Here is a 16,169-nt window from a genome sequence, read left to right as displayed (position 1 = left end):
ATTTTAGCGTTTTTTTTTTTTTTTTACATTACTGTTCACAGATACAACTTGATGATCTGAAGAGAAGTTGGAATTATTGACAGTTCACTGTACTATCTTGAAAGTTATCTGTTGAGGAGGGAATATTATGTACATATAGGAAATTGTATTTCCTCTTGTGAAGTTCTAATAACAATTGTTCCTCAAGGTAGTATTTTGTCCCGATACTGTTTTGCAGCAGTAAAGTGTACAATTTAAATTATTCGCTAATGATACTCACTTTTACTTTGCTACCAATATTGATGAAACAGTTTGAAAAGATAAATAATGCTTTTCAGTGCGTAAAGGGGTAAATTGATAAAGGATATTTAAGATTAAATAAGAGTAAAACAATATATGTTGGTGGGTAGCAAAAATAAACTAACATTAGTACTGTTATATATATATTTATAATTATATATATATATATATATATATATATATATATATATATATATATATATATATATGCAGAAGAAATTCAGATGAACGCGTGATTCAAGTATGCAGAAAAACACTAGGAAAATAACAGAAATGGGACCGAGTGCTTTCGTCTATTCTGACAAATGTATGAATAGACGAAAGCGCTCGGTCTCATTTCTGTTATTTTCCTAGTGGTTTTTCTGCATATATATATATATATATATATATATATATATATATATACATATATATTTCTATATATATGTGTATATATATAGATATATATGTATATGTATATATATATTTATATATATATGTATATACATAAATATATATATATATATATATATATATATATATATATATATATATCAGTAGTAATTTAATCCACATATCTGAAAGTGTTCTTGATTGCCATTTGAACTTTAACTGTCAGATTAACAATGTTGTTAAGATATGTGGACTAAAGCTTATAAATGATGTATTTGTTAAATCTTGATGAGGATTCTGTAAAGAAGTTGTTTATAAAGAGTGTCACTATGAGAGTGCATTTTTGTAACTCACTATACTATAGGCTGCCTAAGTGTCACCTTAAGAAATTACAAAACATTATTAATAGAGCTGTAAGGTTGATCAAAGGTGCCATTAGTTTGGAAAAAATTAATCCTTTTCTGCTTGACCTTCACTATTTGCCTACAAAGGTAAGAATACTGTACAAATTCTGTGTGTTAACTCATTAGACTTAAATAAATGTTTTTTTTTCACAATTTTTGAGGGATATATTACAAGTGTTGAAACCAGAGGAAGGTATAAATATTAGTCAAACTAGCGGTGGTGTAACGTTATGTGAACAAAAATGTACTTTGAATGTTGAGTTTCGTGCCTTTAAATCTGTTGCTCCTAGGTTATATAACTGCTTGCCATTGCACATTCGAAAGATGGACGGCATAAGAAAAATTCTATCATGATTTAAAAACTTTTTTATTCTTTAAGTGGTATGATCTCGATGATTTAGATATCAATGAAGAATATGCACTGTGATTTGTTGTAATAACTACAAAAATGATTTAGTGGGGCCAACATTGGCCCTAAGTTGGCCCATTTGTTACCGATATATGCCAACCTAGGGCCAATGTTGGCCCACTAAATCATGTTTGCAAGGTATTAATTATGTTTTTTTTTTCTATTCTTTTTTGGGGGGTAGGATTTTTTTGTAAATATTTGTTGCTTTTTTCTGACAATTTTGGCTGTGTATTTCTAGTATAAGCTTTGTAACATTTTATATATCACGTATCAGGTAAAAACAACTGTAGTTCCTACAGAGCACTCTGGTGGAGTAGAACCAGTTAAACAATAAGAACAATAAACAATGAAATAGAAAATAATGGTGGATGTCTCCGTCTGTGCTCCCGCGAACAACTACTAAGGATTACAAAGGCGGAGCATGCCGACAGGAGACCTTTTGGTCTATATCTAGGTCGGATGTGAAAAATAATAATAAATGAATAAATAAAAACTATAATAATGTAAATAACAAATAAAATACATAAATGAATGCATAGGTATAGTTAAATAATAAACAAACAGGTAAATAGTAAATAATGATAAATTGACATATAATTAATAATAAATGAGAATCAAATAGACAAATGATAACAAAATAAAAACAAATAATATAAAATAAATGATAATCGTTACCGCATCTTGCTTAGGTGTTTATCTAAATGATTTTTAAAGCTTCGAACTGAACTACATTGCACTACCTGTGCAGGAAGTTTATTCCATTCATTAACTACACGGTTGGCGAAGTTGTTTCTACCCACTTCCAAATTGAATCTATTTTCGGACAGTTTGAGACCATTGTATCTTGTCGGATTCTCAAGCGACATTTAAGAACATAAGAATGAAGGAGACTGCAAGAGACCATAAGGCCTACACTAGGCAGTTCCATGCCCATGACCACCTGTCATCCCCATCCATAAAGTTGTCTAACCGTTTCTTAAAACAACTGATAGTTTCAGCGCTCACTACATGGTTACTAAGTCTATTCCATTCATTAACGACCCTATTAGTAAACCAATTTGTGCCGTTACGAGAGGTAACGGGGCTTTTTTATATGTCCGTGTATCCCCATGTTTACATATCTTTTTGTCGTAAGGCTCGTTTCCCCTCGGAAGAGGTTTCCAAGTTTGTTTTTCGTAATGTTTAATTTAAGTATGCTGCGAGCAGAAGCTTCGTCTGCTTAAGAATACTATCGTTGTAAGTTGTCTGCAAGCTGTGCTGCAAGATAACATCTCATTATTTGTGCAACGTGCACTTAAAGAATTAGACTTAAGAAGGTGTGTAAGAACCGGTTACTGTGTTGTGATGTCACGTCACCTCTAGGCGCCAGTCTTGGTCCGATCTAGAAAGATGTACACACCCCACGCCTAGCCAAACCATGTAAGTCTTAAAACTCTTTGTATTTGAGGTTTAGAGTATTCTAGTGCATCCTTTGTAATACCCTCTTCTTGTGTAGCCTTTAGCCTATAGTAATTATAGTACTTTTTACAGTTTTTCATCAATTCCAACGTATTATCGAACGATGGATCAGATCTGCATTAAATACGCATCAAATATCCCCGTGATTCTATAACCTTCAGTCCCAAGTCTGTCTACGTCACGGACGCTATGATGTTGACTGTCTATTTCATCTGCGGAGTCCCAGTTGACTCCGCCATAATGAAAAAATGGTTCGATAGAAACGAACAGATGAAGAAAGCATAGGAATGAGGTTTCGGCCAGACCACGCCCTGCACGCCGTTGCCACGTCTAGATTCCCCTCGTCGTCACCACATGAACTTGATGTGCCGCCTTCCTGGCATAAGTTGCGTGTGTGTGCTTGGGTGTAGTAGCGCAAGTTAAGTGTAGTGTAGTGGCGCAAGTGTAGTGTAGTGGCGCAAGTGTAGTGTAGTGGCGCCAAAGTGTAGTGATCTTGTGTCGTCTTAGTGATCGCATCGGCGCGCGAGTGTGATGTGGCAACAACGTATGGTTGCCAAGTCCCAACAGTGTTTACATAACACCTCGTCGCAGTTAAGCATGTGTTTTTCCTTTGAAGGCAAGCTACCTTGCCTAAAATCCTGTCATATGTTAATATAAGCATGCGACTAATGTGCATTTTTAGATTGAACCAAATGTAGGGTTTAATCTGTTGTTGTCTACCTCAATAGTCGTATAGTTAGGAGTGTGGTAACGTACTCCGTGGTTTTCGATTAAGTTCGAGTTTTCCTTGTCTTCTTTATCATATTACTGTCTTGTTTCTCACTGTTTCTCTCGCTTGGCAATATGTCTTCCAACCACAGTATAGATGAAGGACCCGTCTCCGGTAGGGTCAGAGTCCTCACGGCTGAAGGGCAAGAGGCCTTTCAGAGAGCGTCTGATCAGCATGAAGAGAGGGTAAGGGCGAGTAGAGAACGAGTACAAGCCTTATTGGAAGAACCGAATCATAGTCCTCGGTTGTATAAGGCCCATGCTGTGTACCAGGATACTGTAAAAAGGTACCTGGAATTCTTAATGCGTGAACGTACTTCAGAAAGTCTGGCTCGTGCTGAATCAGTGAAGCACGAAGACAGGGATTTTCAGGCATCTTTTCGTCAGGTAATCAGTAACTATGCTTCCTCTTCCTCAGTTGAAGTCACGGAAGAGGAACACCACACTGAACCGTTTTTACAAGATGACCCGAAGTCCAATCAAGTTCCTTTATCCCTCGTCGACCACTCTGAGTTTTGTATGCCCCCTTCCATGAAGGGCAGTTCAAGAAGGTCGGTTAGGTCAGGTCGTTCCAGTAGCACCAGTGTTAGTGTTGCAAGGAAGCAACGAGCCAAGGTGGAGACCGCTCGTATCAGAGTCAAGTTTGCCGAACAGGAGGGTCAGCTTATGAAAGAGCAGGCTGAAATGCAGGCCAAGTTCAAAGTTATGACACAGCAAAAGGAGTTGGAAGAAGCCGAAGCCGAACTTAGGCATTTAGGAGCCGACGATGATTGGGAAACATGCAGTGACTGGGACCAATTAAAAGGTACAGTCGCTACCCGCACCCAACTATATGTGGAGCAACAGGGTGGTATAGTCGATGTTTCCGCTAGTCAGAAGGATCTGGTAGGCTTGAATCCTGAAAGCCCTGTTTTCAAGCCCTGTTCTGATTTCAGAGTTAACTCACAGCCTGCTAACAATGTTCCATTCAGTTTTGAACCTCGTATCGAAAAGGTAAAGGTGAGGTCTGTGCAACCTGCGCAGCAACCTGTTGCTAACCATGTTTCTTATGTGTCACCACCTGTAGTAAAACCTCCTCGGAGTGCATCTCCTAGATTGGGGACAACCTCCAATTCTGCCGATTTGAGCAAGTTCTTCTTGCGGAAGGATTTACTTCTTAGCAGGCTGTCTACGTTTGATGATACTGCGGAAGACTATGCTGTTTGGAAGGAGAGTTTCAAGGAAGTCGTGCAAGAGTTAGGCACCTCATGTAAGGAGGAAATAGACCTGTTAGTTAAGTACCTAGGTCCTGAGTCTAAAGAATGGGCCCGTACAACTAGAAACTCAAATGCCAAGAATCCAATCCTAGCGTGCAGTAGAATTTGGGAGCGCTTGGATGACAGGTTTGCTGCCCCTTCGATCATTGAGACTTCAATTAAAAAGAAGCTCGCCAACTTCTCTAGGATTTCACCTAGAGACACCTTAAGGTTATACGACCTGTGTGACATTCTGTACCAGATAGAAGCCTTGAAGGCTAACCCTGTATACAGTACACTGTTTGCATATTATGACGCCTCGTCAGGCATCAATCCCATTGTCGCAAAACTTCCACCCTGTATACAGAAAGCGTGGACTGGCAGAGCCATGAACTACAAGACTGCTCACGGTGTGCCGTACCCACCTTTCTCCTTCTTCATTGAGTTTGTGAAGGAGATGGCAAGGGTCGAGAATGATCCATGTTTCTCTTATCAAAGCCTTGGAGCCGATGGTTTTGTGAAACCAGAGAAGCCACCTCCCTCTAAGTTTCCTCAAGTGCGTGTGAAGAAGACTGACACCATGTTGTCCAGTGGCAGTAAGTCGACCACGGGCGCTGACAGGTCTGTTGGCGCCGCTAGTCCTACCGAGCAAAGAAAGGCAGAAAAGGGAGATTTTTGCGTCTACCATGATGCCTACGTACACCATTTGGATTTCTGCAGGGCTTTTCGCACCATGTCAGTGAGCGAGAGGAAGGTTTTCTTAAACGATAAAGGAGTGTGCAACAGATGTTGCAAAGGTAACCATCCTCCTTCCAGCTGCAAAGAGAGAACTTTCTGCAAACTCTGTAAGGCCCATACTCATGTGACTGCCTTACATCACGATGAACCCAGGTCGAAGAGGAGTTCGACTCAAGCGGTTACACAGCATGGAAGGGAGGTTGCTCAAGATAAAACACCTCGCCCCCCTGTAGTCAACCAAGTGCCGCTTCCAAATGTTCTTACCCCCATAGTAAAGACTCAGGGAGGGGAGGATGCTGCGGTCAATTCCAAATGTACCTTGATATGCAGTAACCCCACCTCCATGAGTAAGTCCTGCGCCAAGACCTTCTTGGTAAAGGTCTATCCTGAAGGTAAGCCAGAGCTCGGAGTGTGGTGTTATGCCATCCTAGACGATCAGTGCAATTGCTCTTTAGCAAGGTCTGAGTTTTTCGATTTGTTTGACAAGCTGAGCAAACGGGTTTCATATCGTCTAGCTACCTGTGCAGGTGTAACGGGCGCTTCTGGGCGCACCACCAAAAATTACACCATCGTGTCTTGGCATAACTCACAAGAGGTACATATCCCTCAGTTAGTGGAATGCGACAGCATTCCCAATGTAAGAGAAGAGATACCCACCCCCGCCATAGCTCGTGGTTATCCCCATCTGTCCGATCTGGCCGAATGTATTCCACCTCTGGTTCCTGAAGCTGAGATTCTACTCATCATTGGTCGAGATGTGCCTTCAGCTCATTACATTTTTGACCAGAGAATTGGACCTGTCAATGCCCCTCTAGCTCAACAGACCAGTCTGGGTTGGGCAATCATTGGGGAAGTGTGTCTCCATGGCACTTGTAGGCCTCCTGTCATTAGCAGTTTCAAAACATCCTTTGTACATGATAGACGTCCCTCTATAGTCGCACCATGTGGTAACCAGATTCATGTTTCTGAAGTAAAGGATGATTTGTTCAAGGTAACCAAAGATGATGACAAGGCCGCCCTGTCGATTGAAGACAGGAAGTTCTTGGATGTTATGAACTCAGAGTTCCGCAAGGATCAAAGTGGTCATTGGGTCGCGCCACTGCCTTTCCGTCCCAATGTTGTAGCCACCAGTAATAATAGAGACTTTGTGTGGCACCGCACACTGTCTCTCCATCGTAGCCTCAGCACAAAGCCGGAAAAACGTCAGCATATGATGGCCTTCATGCAAAAGATGTTAGATCGTGGGCATGCTGAGGTTGCACCACCATTGAAGTCTGATCAGAAGTGCTGGTATCTTCCATTGTTTGGGGTGTACCACCCTAAGAAACCTGACAAGATCAGGGTTGTGTTCGACTCTTCTGCCAAATCCAGAGAGTTCTCCCTAAATGATATGCTGATGTCAGGTCCTGATATGACAAACAGTATTCTCGGGATTCTTCTACGTTTCCGTCAGGAAGCTGTAGCAGTGGCAGCTGATGTAGAACAGATGTTCTACAATTTCAAAGTGAAGACTGAGCAAAGAGATTACCTCAGATTCTTCTGGTACAAGAATAATGACCCTGATGAAAGGTTGATTGAGTATAGGATGACTGTTCACGTTTTTGGGAACACGCCATCTCCCGCCATTGCCACCTATGGCTTGCGTAAGTCTGTAGAAGATGCCTCTCCTGAAGTTCGCTATTTCATAGAGAACAATTTCTACGTGGATGATGGGTTAGCATCTCTGCCAGATGCGGAGACTGCTTACAAGTTAATCCAAGACTCTAAGTCAGCACTCCAAGAAGGAGGACGCCTGCGCTTGCACAAGATCACTTCCAACAGTAAGGAAGTGCTGGAAAAGTTTGCCACCAGTGAGCTGGCCGATAACCTTCAGGAGCTGAACCTAACTTCTGACTCGATGCCTATGCAGTCTAGCCTGGGCCTCTTATGGGACATCCAAAGAGACGTTTTCGTCTATAAGTTCATGGATTCAGACAAGCCTTCGACAAAAAGAGGGATACTGTCTGTTGTAAATAGTCTGTTTGACCCCATGGGATTCTTAGCTCCAGTAATAATAGTGGGAAAACTACTCCTAAGAGAGATAACCAATCTAAAGTGTGGTTGGGATGAACCCATACCAGCTAAGATCCATACCAAATGGTCCAGATGGCTAACGTCCTTAAGGGACCTCAAGGACATAAGCATCAATCGTCAGTTTGCTAGTATTTCTTTGTCTCAAGCTCACAGGATAGAGCTTCATACCTTTTCAGATGCTTCCAGAGTAGCAGTAGGAGCTGTATCATATCTTAAGGTTTTCAGTGATACCAAAAGCTACCAGGTGTGTTTTGTGAGGGGACAAGCTAAAGTAGCTCCCAACCATGGTCATACTATTCCCAGGTTAGAGTTGTGTGCTGCAGTGATGGCAGTTAATCTCAGCAATTCCATCTCGGATTGCTTGGACAAACCCTTAGACGCAAGACATTTCTATTCTGACAGCATGATTGTCTTGGGCTATATTCATAATGAAAGGCGTAGATTTCATGTCTACGTGAGTAACAGAGTAGACCACATTAGGTCATCCACCGAACCTAACCAATGGCATTATGTACCTACAGATTGTAATCCAGCAGACCTGGCTACCCGTGGTCTTGAAATAACCGACCTAAATCAGAGTGATTGGTTGTCAGGTCCCTCAAGCTTATTTGAGGATGTTGTATCCACCAGTGGAAGTTTTCCTCTTGTAAGCCCTGAGACAGATAAAGAGGTAAAGGTATCAGACTACACAATTGAGTCTGAACCCCTTGTTAGTGCAAACAAAAGCAATGTAGAGCCTGCAATTGCGTCATTAGCTCAGAGGTTCTCTAATTTCTCCTGTTGGAGGAGACTTGTAAGAGCGGTAGCTCTCCTTAAGCATATAGCCCGTTCTTTCAAACAAGGTAACAAGTGTTGTTCAGGTTGGCATATGTGCAACAAACATAAGTCACCCGATCAACTAGAAGATGCAGCTGATTTCATTGTTCAGACATACCAAAAGGATTATTTCTCGTCTGCCATGACTAAATTGCAAGGTGAAGTTTGTTTACCTCCTTCCAGTCCCATTGCATCTCTGTCTCCTTATTTAGACCAGAAGGGCCTACTTCGTGTAGGAGGCAGGTTGAGTCAAGGCGGTGATATACTGGGTATGCTTGCAAGGCCTATTATTATTCCAAAGGAATCCCATTTAGGCTTGTTGTTGATCCGTCACTACCATGAGACAGTGCACCACCAAGGGAGAGTGATTACAGAAGGAGCCGTCCGTACAGGTGGTTTCTGGATTTTGGGAGGGAAACGTACCATTTCTAAGGTCATTTCCAAATGCGTCACCTGTAGAAGGGTAAGAGGTAAGGTGTGTGTTCAGAAGATGGGAGACTTACCCGTCGATAGACTTACTCCCAATCCGCCATTTTCCTATGTAGGAGTTGACCTTTTTGGCCCCTGGCATATAAAAACTCGGCGCACTAGAAGTTCCTTCCTCGAAAGTAAAAGATGGGGCGTTCTGTTCACCTGTCTTGTTTCCAGAGCTATCCACATAGAGACTGTAGAAGAATTGAGTACTTCTTCCTTCATTAATGCCTTAAAGAGATTCATCTGTATTCGTGGCCCAGTTAAGATGATGCGTTCTGACAGAGGCACGAACTTTGTAGGTGCTGTCAAAGCACTGAACTTGCTTGCCATTACCGATGAAGGTGGTGATGTCAATAGTTTCTTGTCAAGTCAAGGTTGCACTTGGTTGTTTAACCCTCCTCATGCTTCTCACATGGGTGGAGCATGGGAGCGTATGGTGGGGATAGTCCGCAACATCATGAATGTGATACTGACTAACCATCACCCCAAGGCATTAACACATGAGGTGTTAGTAACCTTCTTTGCAGAAGTATGTAAGATCGTGAATTCCAGACCTTTAGTTCCTGTTTCCTCGGACCCTAGTAGTCCTTTCATTTTGTCTCCGTCCATCCTTCTCACGCAGAAAACTGATATTCCTGTAACTCTTCCTGAAGAGATAGATATTAAGGCAGTATACAAATCTCAATGGAAGCATGTCCATCACCTTGCTGAGGAATTCTGGAAGAGATGGAAGAAAGAGTATCTTTCCTCTTTGCAACCCAGAAGAAAGTGGGTCAATTCCTCTCCAAATGTAAAGGTGGATGATGTAGTGTTGGTAAAAAATCAAGAGTGTCCCCAAGGACAGTGGCCCTTGGGTATTGTAAACAAAGTATTCCCTGGCAAGGATGATTTAGTCAGGAAGGTCCAAGTAAGAGTTGTGGTAAACAACAAAGCCCATGAATATGTAAGACCCATTTCTGAGCTTGTGTTGCTAGGTCAATAGTTTTGGTAATTTTTCCCCCTAGAAAATTAGGAAGGGAGTGTGCCGTTACGAGAGGTAACGGGGCTTTTTTATATGTCCGTGTATCCCCATGTTTACATATCTTTTTGTCGTAAGGCTCGTTTCCCCTCGGAAGAGGTTTCCAAGTTTGTTTTTCGTAATGTTTAATTTAAGTATGCTGCGAGCAGAAGCTTCGTCTGCTTAAGAATACTATCGTTGTAAGTTGTCTGCAAGCTGTGCTGCAAGATAACATCTCATTATTTGTGCAACGTGCACTTAAAGAATTAGACTTAAGAAGGTGTGTAAGAACCGGTTACTGTGTTGTGATGTCACGTCACCTCTAGGCGCCAGTCTTGGTCCGATCTAGAAAGATGTACACACCCCACGCCTAGCCAAACCATGTAAGTCTTAAAACTCTTTGTATTTGAGGTTTAGAGTATTCTAGTGCATCCTTTGTAATACCCTCTTCTTGTGTAGCCTTTAGCCTATAGTAATTATAGTACTTTTTACAGTTTTTCATCAATTCCAACGTATTATCGAACGATGGATCAGATCTGCATTAAATACGCATCAAATATCCCCGTGATTCTATAACCTTCAGTCCCAAGTCTGTCTACGTCACGGACGCTATGATGTTGACTGTCTATTTCATCTGCGGAGTCCCAGTTGACTCCGCCATACAATTCTTGCCTGTTTCCTTCGTAAATCTAAATTTGCCCAGTATAAATCCATTACTGCGAGTTCTGCCCTGTTGTCTTAATATGATGACCTTGTTTGTGTCACCCTTGTTAAAGCCTTTGATCCATTTAAACACCTCCTTACTGTGTAACGAAGGTCGAGATTCTTTTTTTTCGTTACACAAGAAAAATCTGACAGACAATTTTTACTTTTATTTGTCTTATTTTCTAAAATGATTGGATGTTCTCTAAGTTAATTTAAAATCGGATACTTTAGATCTTTGATGGAAAGCGAAAAGTAGATCAGCTTCCTAAGACAACATTGCAGAGTAAGCGAAAAAAAAGTGTGTGTGTGTGTGTGTGTGTGTGTGTGTGTGTGTGCGTGTGTGTGTGTGCGTGTGTGTGTGTGTGTGTGTGCGCGCGCGGCTGCATGCGTGCGCGCCCAGAAATGGGGAAAGGGGGAGGGATTTACCTCCCCCCCCCATCACCTAGAAATCCAGGGTGTTTTTGAAACTTTGCTGGTCGTCACGTATAATTTCGTTAATTTTTTACGTTATAGGATGTTACTGTATGATTGATTTTCGACAGCGAGTCTGCAATTTAAGTATACGTTGTTACAATATTTGATAGTAAATTACATGTAACATGACCATCACAGTTACCATATCAGAGGTGATTTGAACGCTTTCAGCTCTTGTTCAACGATGACTGAGTGGCATAAATGGACAAATTCAATTTGTCACCTTGTTAATTTGATGAACGTTAAGATGTAAGTTATGTAGATAATGTTAAATGTAAATATATGCCTATGAGCCAATCTGAAGTGTGTATCTTGATCTAACACTTTACTATTAACCATATATGTATTATTTATCTAATTCTGCCTCCATCCCTACAAAAAAAAATCCACAGATGCCCCATAAAGATAAATTTTATTATTTATGACAGACTACACTTACCTGAATGTCGACTAATACATTCAGGGTTAAAATAATCAACTATTAATAATGTCACCCCTTTCTATTAAAAGAAAACAATTTAGAAAGAACTTACTTTTTAAAGGAATGACTTTATGTTATACGTGCTTCTTCTTTTACAGTACTACTTCATTTCTTTTAAGATAGATAGATAGATAGATAGACTTTATTTGGCAATAAATCAATGTACATGAAGTGCAAATAATGACAAGAACACATAGTTCGAAATAATGAATGTAAATTTCCGAGAATAACACAAAAAGCATGAACGCTTATTTCGATTGTGGTCCATTGTTATGAGGACAAGATGAAAGTCTTCAAGCAAATGGTATTCTTAGCAATAGGCACCCAAAAACTCAGAGAAAGAGTATTAAAGGGATAGAAATATTAATGCCTGAATAGATATATCCATATATGTATGTATTTATACACGTGTTGAAACACGGCTGAACTTTCTTGAATATACATAGACCTCTTGTGTTCATTCAATCTTGTCCTTAGGTCTTTCCCCGTCAGACCATTATAAAGAATCATTAAATATCATATCAGACAGGGATAGAAAGTTGAAACTGTTAGGCCTCCGTTCATATGAGAAACGGAGGTATTCCACTAAAATATGTTTACATTTAAAATTTCTTGGCATGTGGAGCAGAGAGGAACCTGCTTTTAAGCCCCACTTGCCATCAATTTTTTTTGAGTTAAGTGCGTATGACCTACACGCGGCAAGATAGAATAATATTGGATCTTTTGTCTCTCTGAATATGGCACCAAATGGAGATAGAAGGCCCAACAGATTATAGTTTAAGATTACGGTTTAAATTTACCCAGTGGAGCTCCCACTGCTTTCTAGAGTAACGCCTAATACAATTTTTAATGTCCATGAGTAGGACATTGACTTACAGTATGTCACGTGAGCCGGCCTAGTTGCTGCCTTATCAGTAACATCAGCAAGCTCGTTCCCTTTGATTCCTATATGTAAGGATGTAGCAAGGTCACGCCTAGAAGAACTCGTTTTCTGTAACATTCGTGTCCCATAATTAATTTCTGTATTAATAACTGTCACCCGGCTGGAACTTGCATTATGGAAATATAACATTATTAATGCTTTTATGTCTCTCGTATCAATATGTAAAAATCTTTAAATGTTAGTCGTAGTATTCTGTACGGTTAGAATAGTATTATGTAAACCAAATTATTCACGGCGCTCCTAAATGTGCATTATGTCCTTCTTGCTTAAAGAATTATGTTTTACCAGGAAGACATCGACTTAATTCGCCTGTACTCGTATTTTAATTATAATAACCAAGTCTTGAAAGAGTTAAATTTTATTAAATCCTATCCATTCTCTCACTGACAAGCACCGTCCCCTAATGTAGTAACATACCTCTTCAAGGATACCTAACAAAATTTAACAGTTACCCTCTTCCTATTGGTCAGAATGTAGCAAGGTCACGCCTTGAAGAAATCGTTTTCTATAGAATACGTGTACCATAATCAAATTCTGTATTAATAATTGTCACCCCGCTGGGACATGCCTTATGGAAAGATATCTTTGTTGACAGTTTTATGTTCCACATAACAATATGTAAATATATATAAATGTTTGTAGTAATATTTCTGTATGGTTAGAATTGTAATTTGCAATCCAGATTATTCACTCTGCTCGTAAATATGTATTATACCCTTCTTGCATAAAGAATTCTATTCCGCTGCCAAGACAGCAGCCTTACTCGCCTACACTCGCACTTTACTTCCAATGCACAAGTTCCGAGAGAATTGGAGTTTTCTTAATTCCTTCTCTCACGGGCGACTACCTTCACCAACTGTAGTAACACAACTACAAGAAAAAACTAGCCAGTGTTGAAGTTATTGGACAATAGGGTTTAGAAAAATGTCCCTTGGAGATATTAGTATACTCATACAATCTGTACCACAAATATTTTAATGGTAAGATTGTTAAAAATATAAACTAGAGCATTAAGGACTGCCAGCCTAAACCTTCTGTAGTTCTTGACTCGTCGTAAAATCACTTATCGCATCATTATGCCTACTGATATGTTCTGAAAAATTCCTTTCCTTTGCCGAACAAGTTTTCTTGGCGTCCCAAATTGGGCACATACTGACCACAGGCCTACACCAAGGAGGAAATTGTGGTTGGCATATTTCCTCAACACGAGGAGTTATCAAACCCACCTCCTTATCATTGTTTACAAGTCTAATTTCTAACGATTTTGATTATTTAGGTCGTGTTGGTGCTCTACATGTTGGCTCCTTAACAAATTTAGAATTAGGGCTATTTTTGGATATCAGAAAATTGGTTAAACATTTCAAACCGAGCTCTTCCCTTCAAATAAATTGAGGAAGGATGCCTGAAACAACGTATGAATTATAAGAGACGTTTTATATGCGCCAGTACAGATGCGCAAGGCCATGTTGTGGACTATGTATAATTTTGCCAAAGTTTTGTTGCACGAGCCTCCATATACTTGACATTCATAGTCTATTTTACTTAGACATAAAACCTGATACATCAGTGAAAAAAACTGTTCTGTCTGCTCCCCCAGTTAAAACGTGAACAACTTTAAGGATGCTAGGTCGTTGCTTCACGTTTCCAATCAATTAATTAATTGAAGTGAAAATTGAAACTCAATTTCTTATCGAGAATCATTTTCAAATATTTCACATGATCTTTGTATGGAGGCATGGAGTAGTTTAGGAATAGGGTTGGAATTTCTTCTCTTTTTCTTATTCGACAGAGGCGAACAGCTTTAATTTTCTCTGGAGAGAATTTAAAGCCTTTACTTTTGGCCCAAGTAGTTGTAAAATTTATAGTATCTTGTATCTTCCGATCTGCTTCCAATGCCGATGACCTGGTACAAACTATTGCGTAACCATTGGCATACATAAGCCAAGCCATGTACACCAACTGGGGACTTGCTCTAGTAATCCGTTGATGACAATGTTAAATAGAGAACACTTCCTTGGGGTATGCCTTCCTCTTGTATAAATGGCGAAGAAAAAGACGAGCCCATTCTAACTTTCAAGTGACGATCTGAAAGGAAATATCTTATGACAAAGAATATGTTACCTCCGACACCCCAATCAGCGAATTGTTTTAGGACTCCACATCGCCAGATAGTGTCATAAGCCTTTTTCAAATCAAAGAAGACTCCTATGGCTTGGTTTTGTACAGCAAATGCATTCTGAATTTCCTGTGTGAGGAATAAAAGAGGGTCTAAAGTGATTCTGTTTTTTCTAAAGACAAATTGTCTATTAGACAAGAGATTTTTTGTCTCTAAAAAACAAAAAAGTCGTGTATTGATCACTCGCTCATATATCTTACAAATACAACTGGTAAGAGCAATAGGTCTGTACCCCTTGAGGAAGACTGTAGTCTTTTCCAGGCTTTAGTACAGTAACAATGACTGAAGTTTTCCATGACTTTGGTGAAGATCCTGAGCGCCAAAATTCATTTAGTATGTTTAAAAGGAATGCTTTGGCACAAGAGGGAAGGTGTGGAATCATAGATTAAAGACTTTCATCTTCACCAAGTGAAGTTGGATTATAGGCTTTTGAGTTTCTGCTAATCGGACGGACAACCGTGGTATTTTCTCTAATATTGCTAAAGTGAAGAGAGAAGTGCAGAGTACTTGAAAAGTTTGCAAAGTGCTGATCAAACACTTCTGACACTTCATGGAATCATTTATTTTTAGGATGGGTAATGAAGATGGTACAAAATTTCCTCTCAATTTACGGATTCTATTCCTTACTAATTTTAGTGGAGAGTCATATATCAATTCACTTATGTATTTGATAAAAGATTCTCTTCTTGCTTCTTTGAATACTAGTTTTTGTTTTGCTAGGTCTCTTCTATAAATTGATTAACTTCTATAGGTAGTTTGCAGTACCTCTTGTAGTAGGCTCTTGTGATTTTCCTACTCAAGTCACAGACATCAGTCCACCAAGAAACAAGCGGACGACGGGGATTGCACTGAGTTCTTGGAATGGACATAGTAGCCCCACAAAGTAAAATGCTCACTAGATATTCGTAAGGTGCGGATGCACTGGGAAAGCCATCAACTGTATGGTAAACTTTAGTAGATTCACTATATGCTTTCCAGTTTCCCTCATCAGCTTTCCATTTAGTAAGCATGGGGATGAGGAATTTCTAAGAAACTTCATATGAGTAGGCCAGTGATGACTCCCAAGTAAATTTTCATCTACTGGCCACTGATAGTCTAGCCCTAATGATGTAAAACAGATCGTAAGGTCTATAGCAGATTTGGACTTATGGAAAAGATCGATCATACCTAGTTGGGGAACCATCTTTTAACAAAATGACTGTCATTATGGTTGACAAGTTCTTCAATAATATTACCCCAACGACCACATCTACTTTCACCTCATAACCTATGTTTGGTATTAAAATCCCCCATTAGTATAAAAAAGTTAGGGTAGCTGGTCTATGTAAATTGTTTAATTCTAAAAAGCCTAGGATTGCCAGGATTAT

General features: G+C 39.8%; 1 protein-coding gene across 2 annotated transcripts; it reads left to right on the top strand.

Moving 5' to 3' along the window:
• Positions 1-2,528: 2,528 nt before the first annotated feature.
• LOC143034434 (uncharacterized) lies at positions 2,529-10,651 on the top strand. Of its 2 annotated transcripts, none has more exons than XR_012967246.1 (2): positions 2,529-10,406; positions 10,518-10,651. XR_012967246.1 is itself a non-coding variant. In XM_076200486.1 (2 exons), exon 2 carries the CDS (start codon positions 3,766-3,768, stop codon positions 10,006-10,008), a length of 6,243 nt encoding a protein of 2,080 aa, XP_076056601.1. In that variant the 5' UTR covers positions 2,529-2,883; positions 2,995-3,765; the 3' UTR covers positions 10,009-10,641. The 2 variants fall into 2 exon arrangements, 1 of the variants encoding a protein (XP_076056601.1); XM_076200486.1 differs by having other exon boundaries at positions 2,529-2,883; positions 2,995-10,641.
• The last annotated feature ends 5,518 nt before the right edge of the window (positions 10,652-16,169 follow it).

The sequence above is a fragment of the Oratosquilla oratoria genome, chromosome 17 (assembly GCF_046742065.1).
Source record: "Oratosquilla oratoria isolate Oo_2021 chromosome 17, ASM4674206v1, whole genome shotgun sequence".
Taxonomy (NCBI): Eukaryota; Metazoa; Arthropoda; class Malacostraca; order Stomatopoda; family Squillidae; genus Oratosquilla; species Oratosquilla oratoria.
This window is presented reverse-complemented; position numbering and strand designations above follow the sequence as displayed.

Bases quoted from the DNA above. Each gene is read 5' to 3' on its own strand.
- LOC143034434 (XM_076200486.1), top strand. From the start codon at position 3,766: ATGTCTTCCAACCACAGTATAGATGAAGGACCCGTCTCCGGTAGGGTC.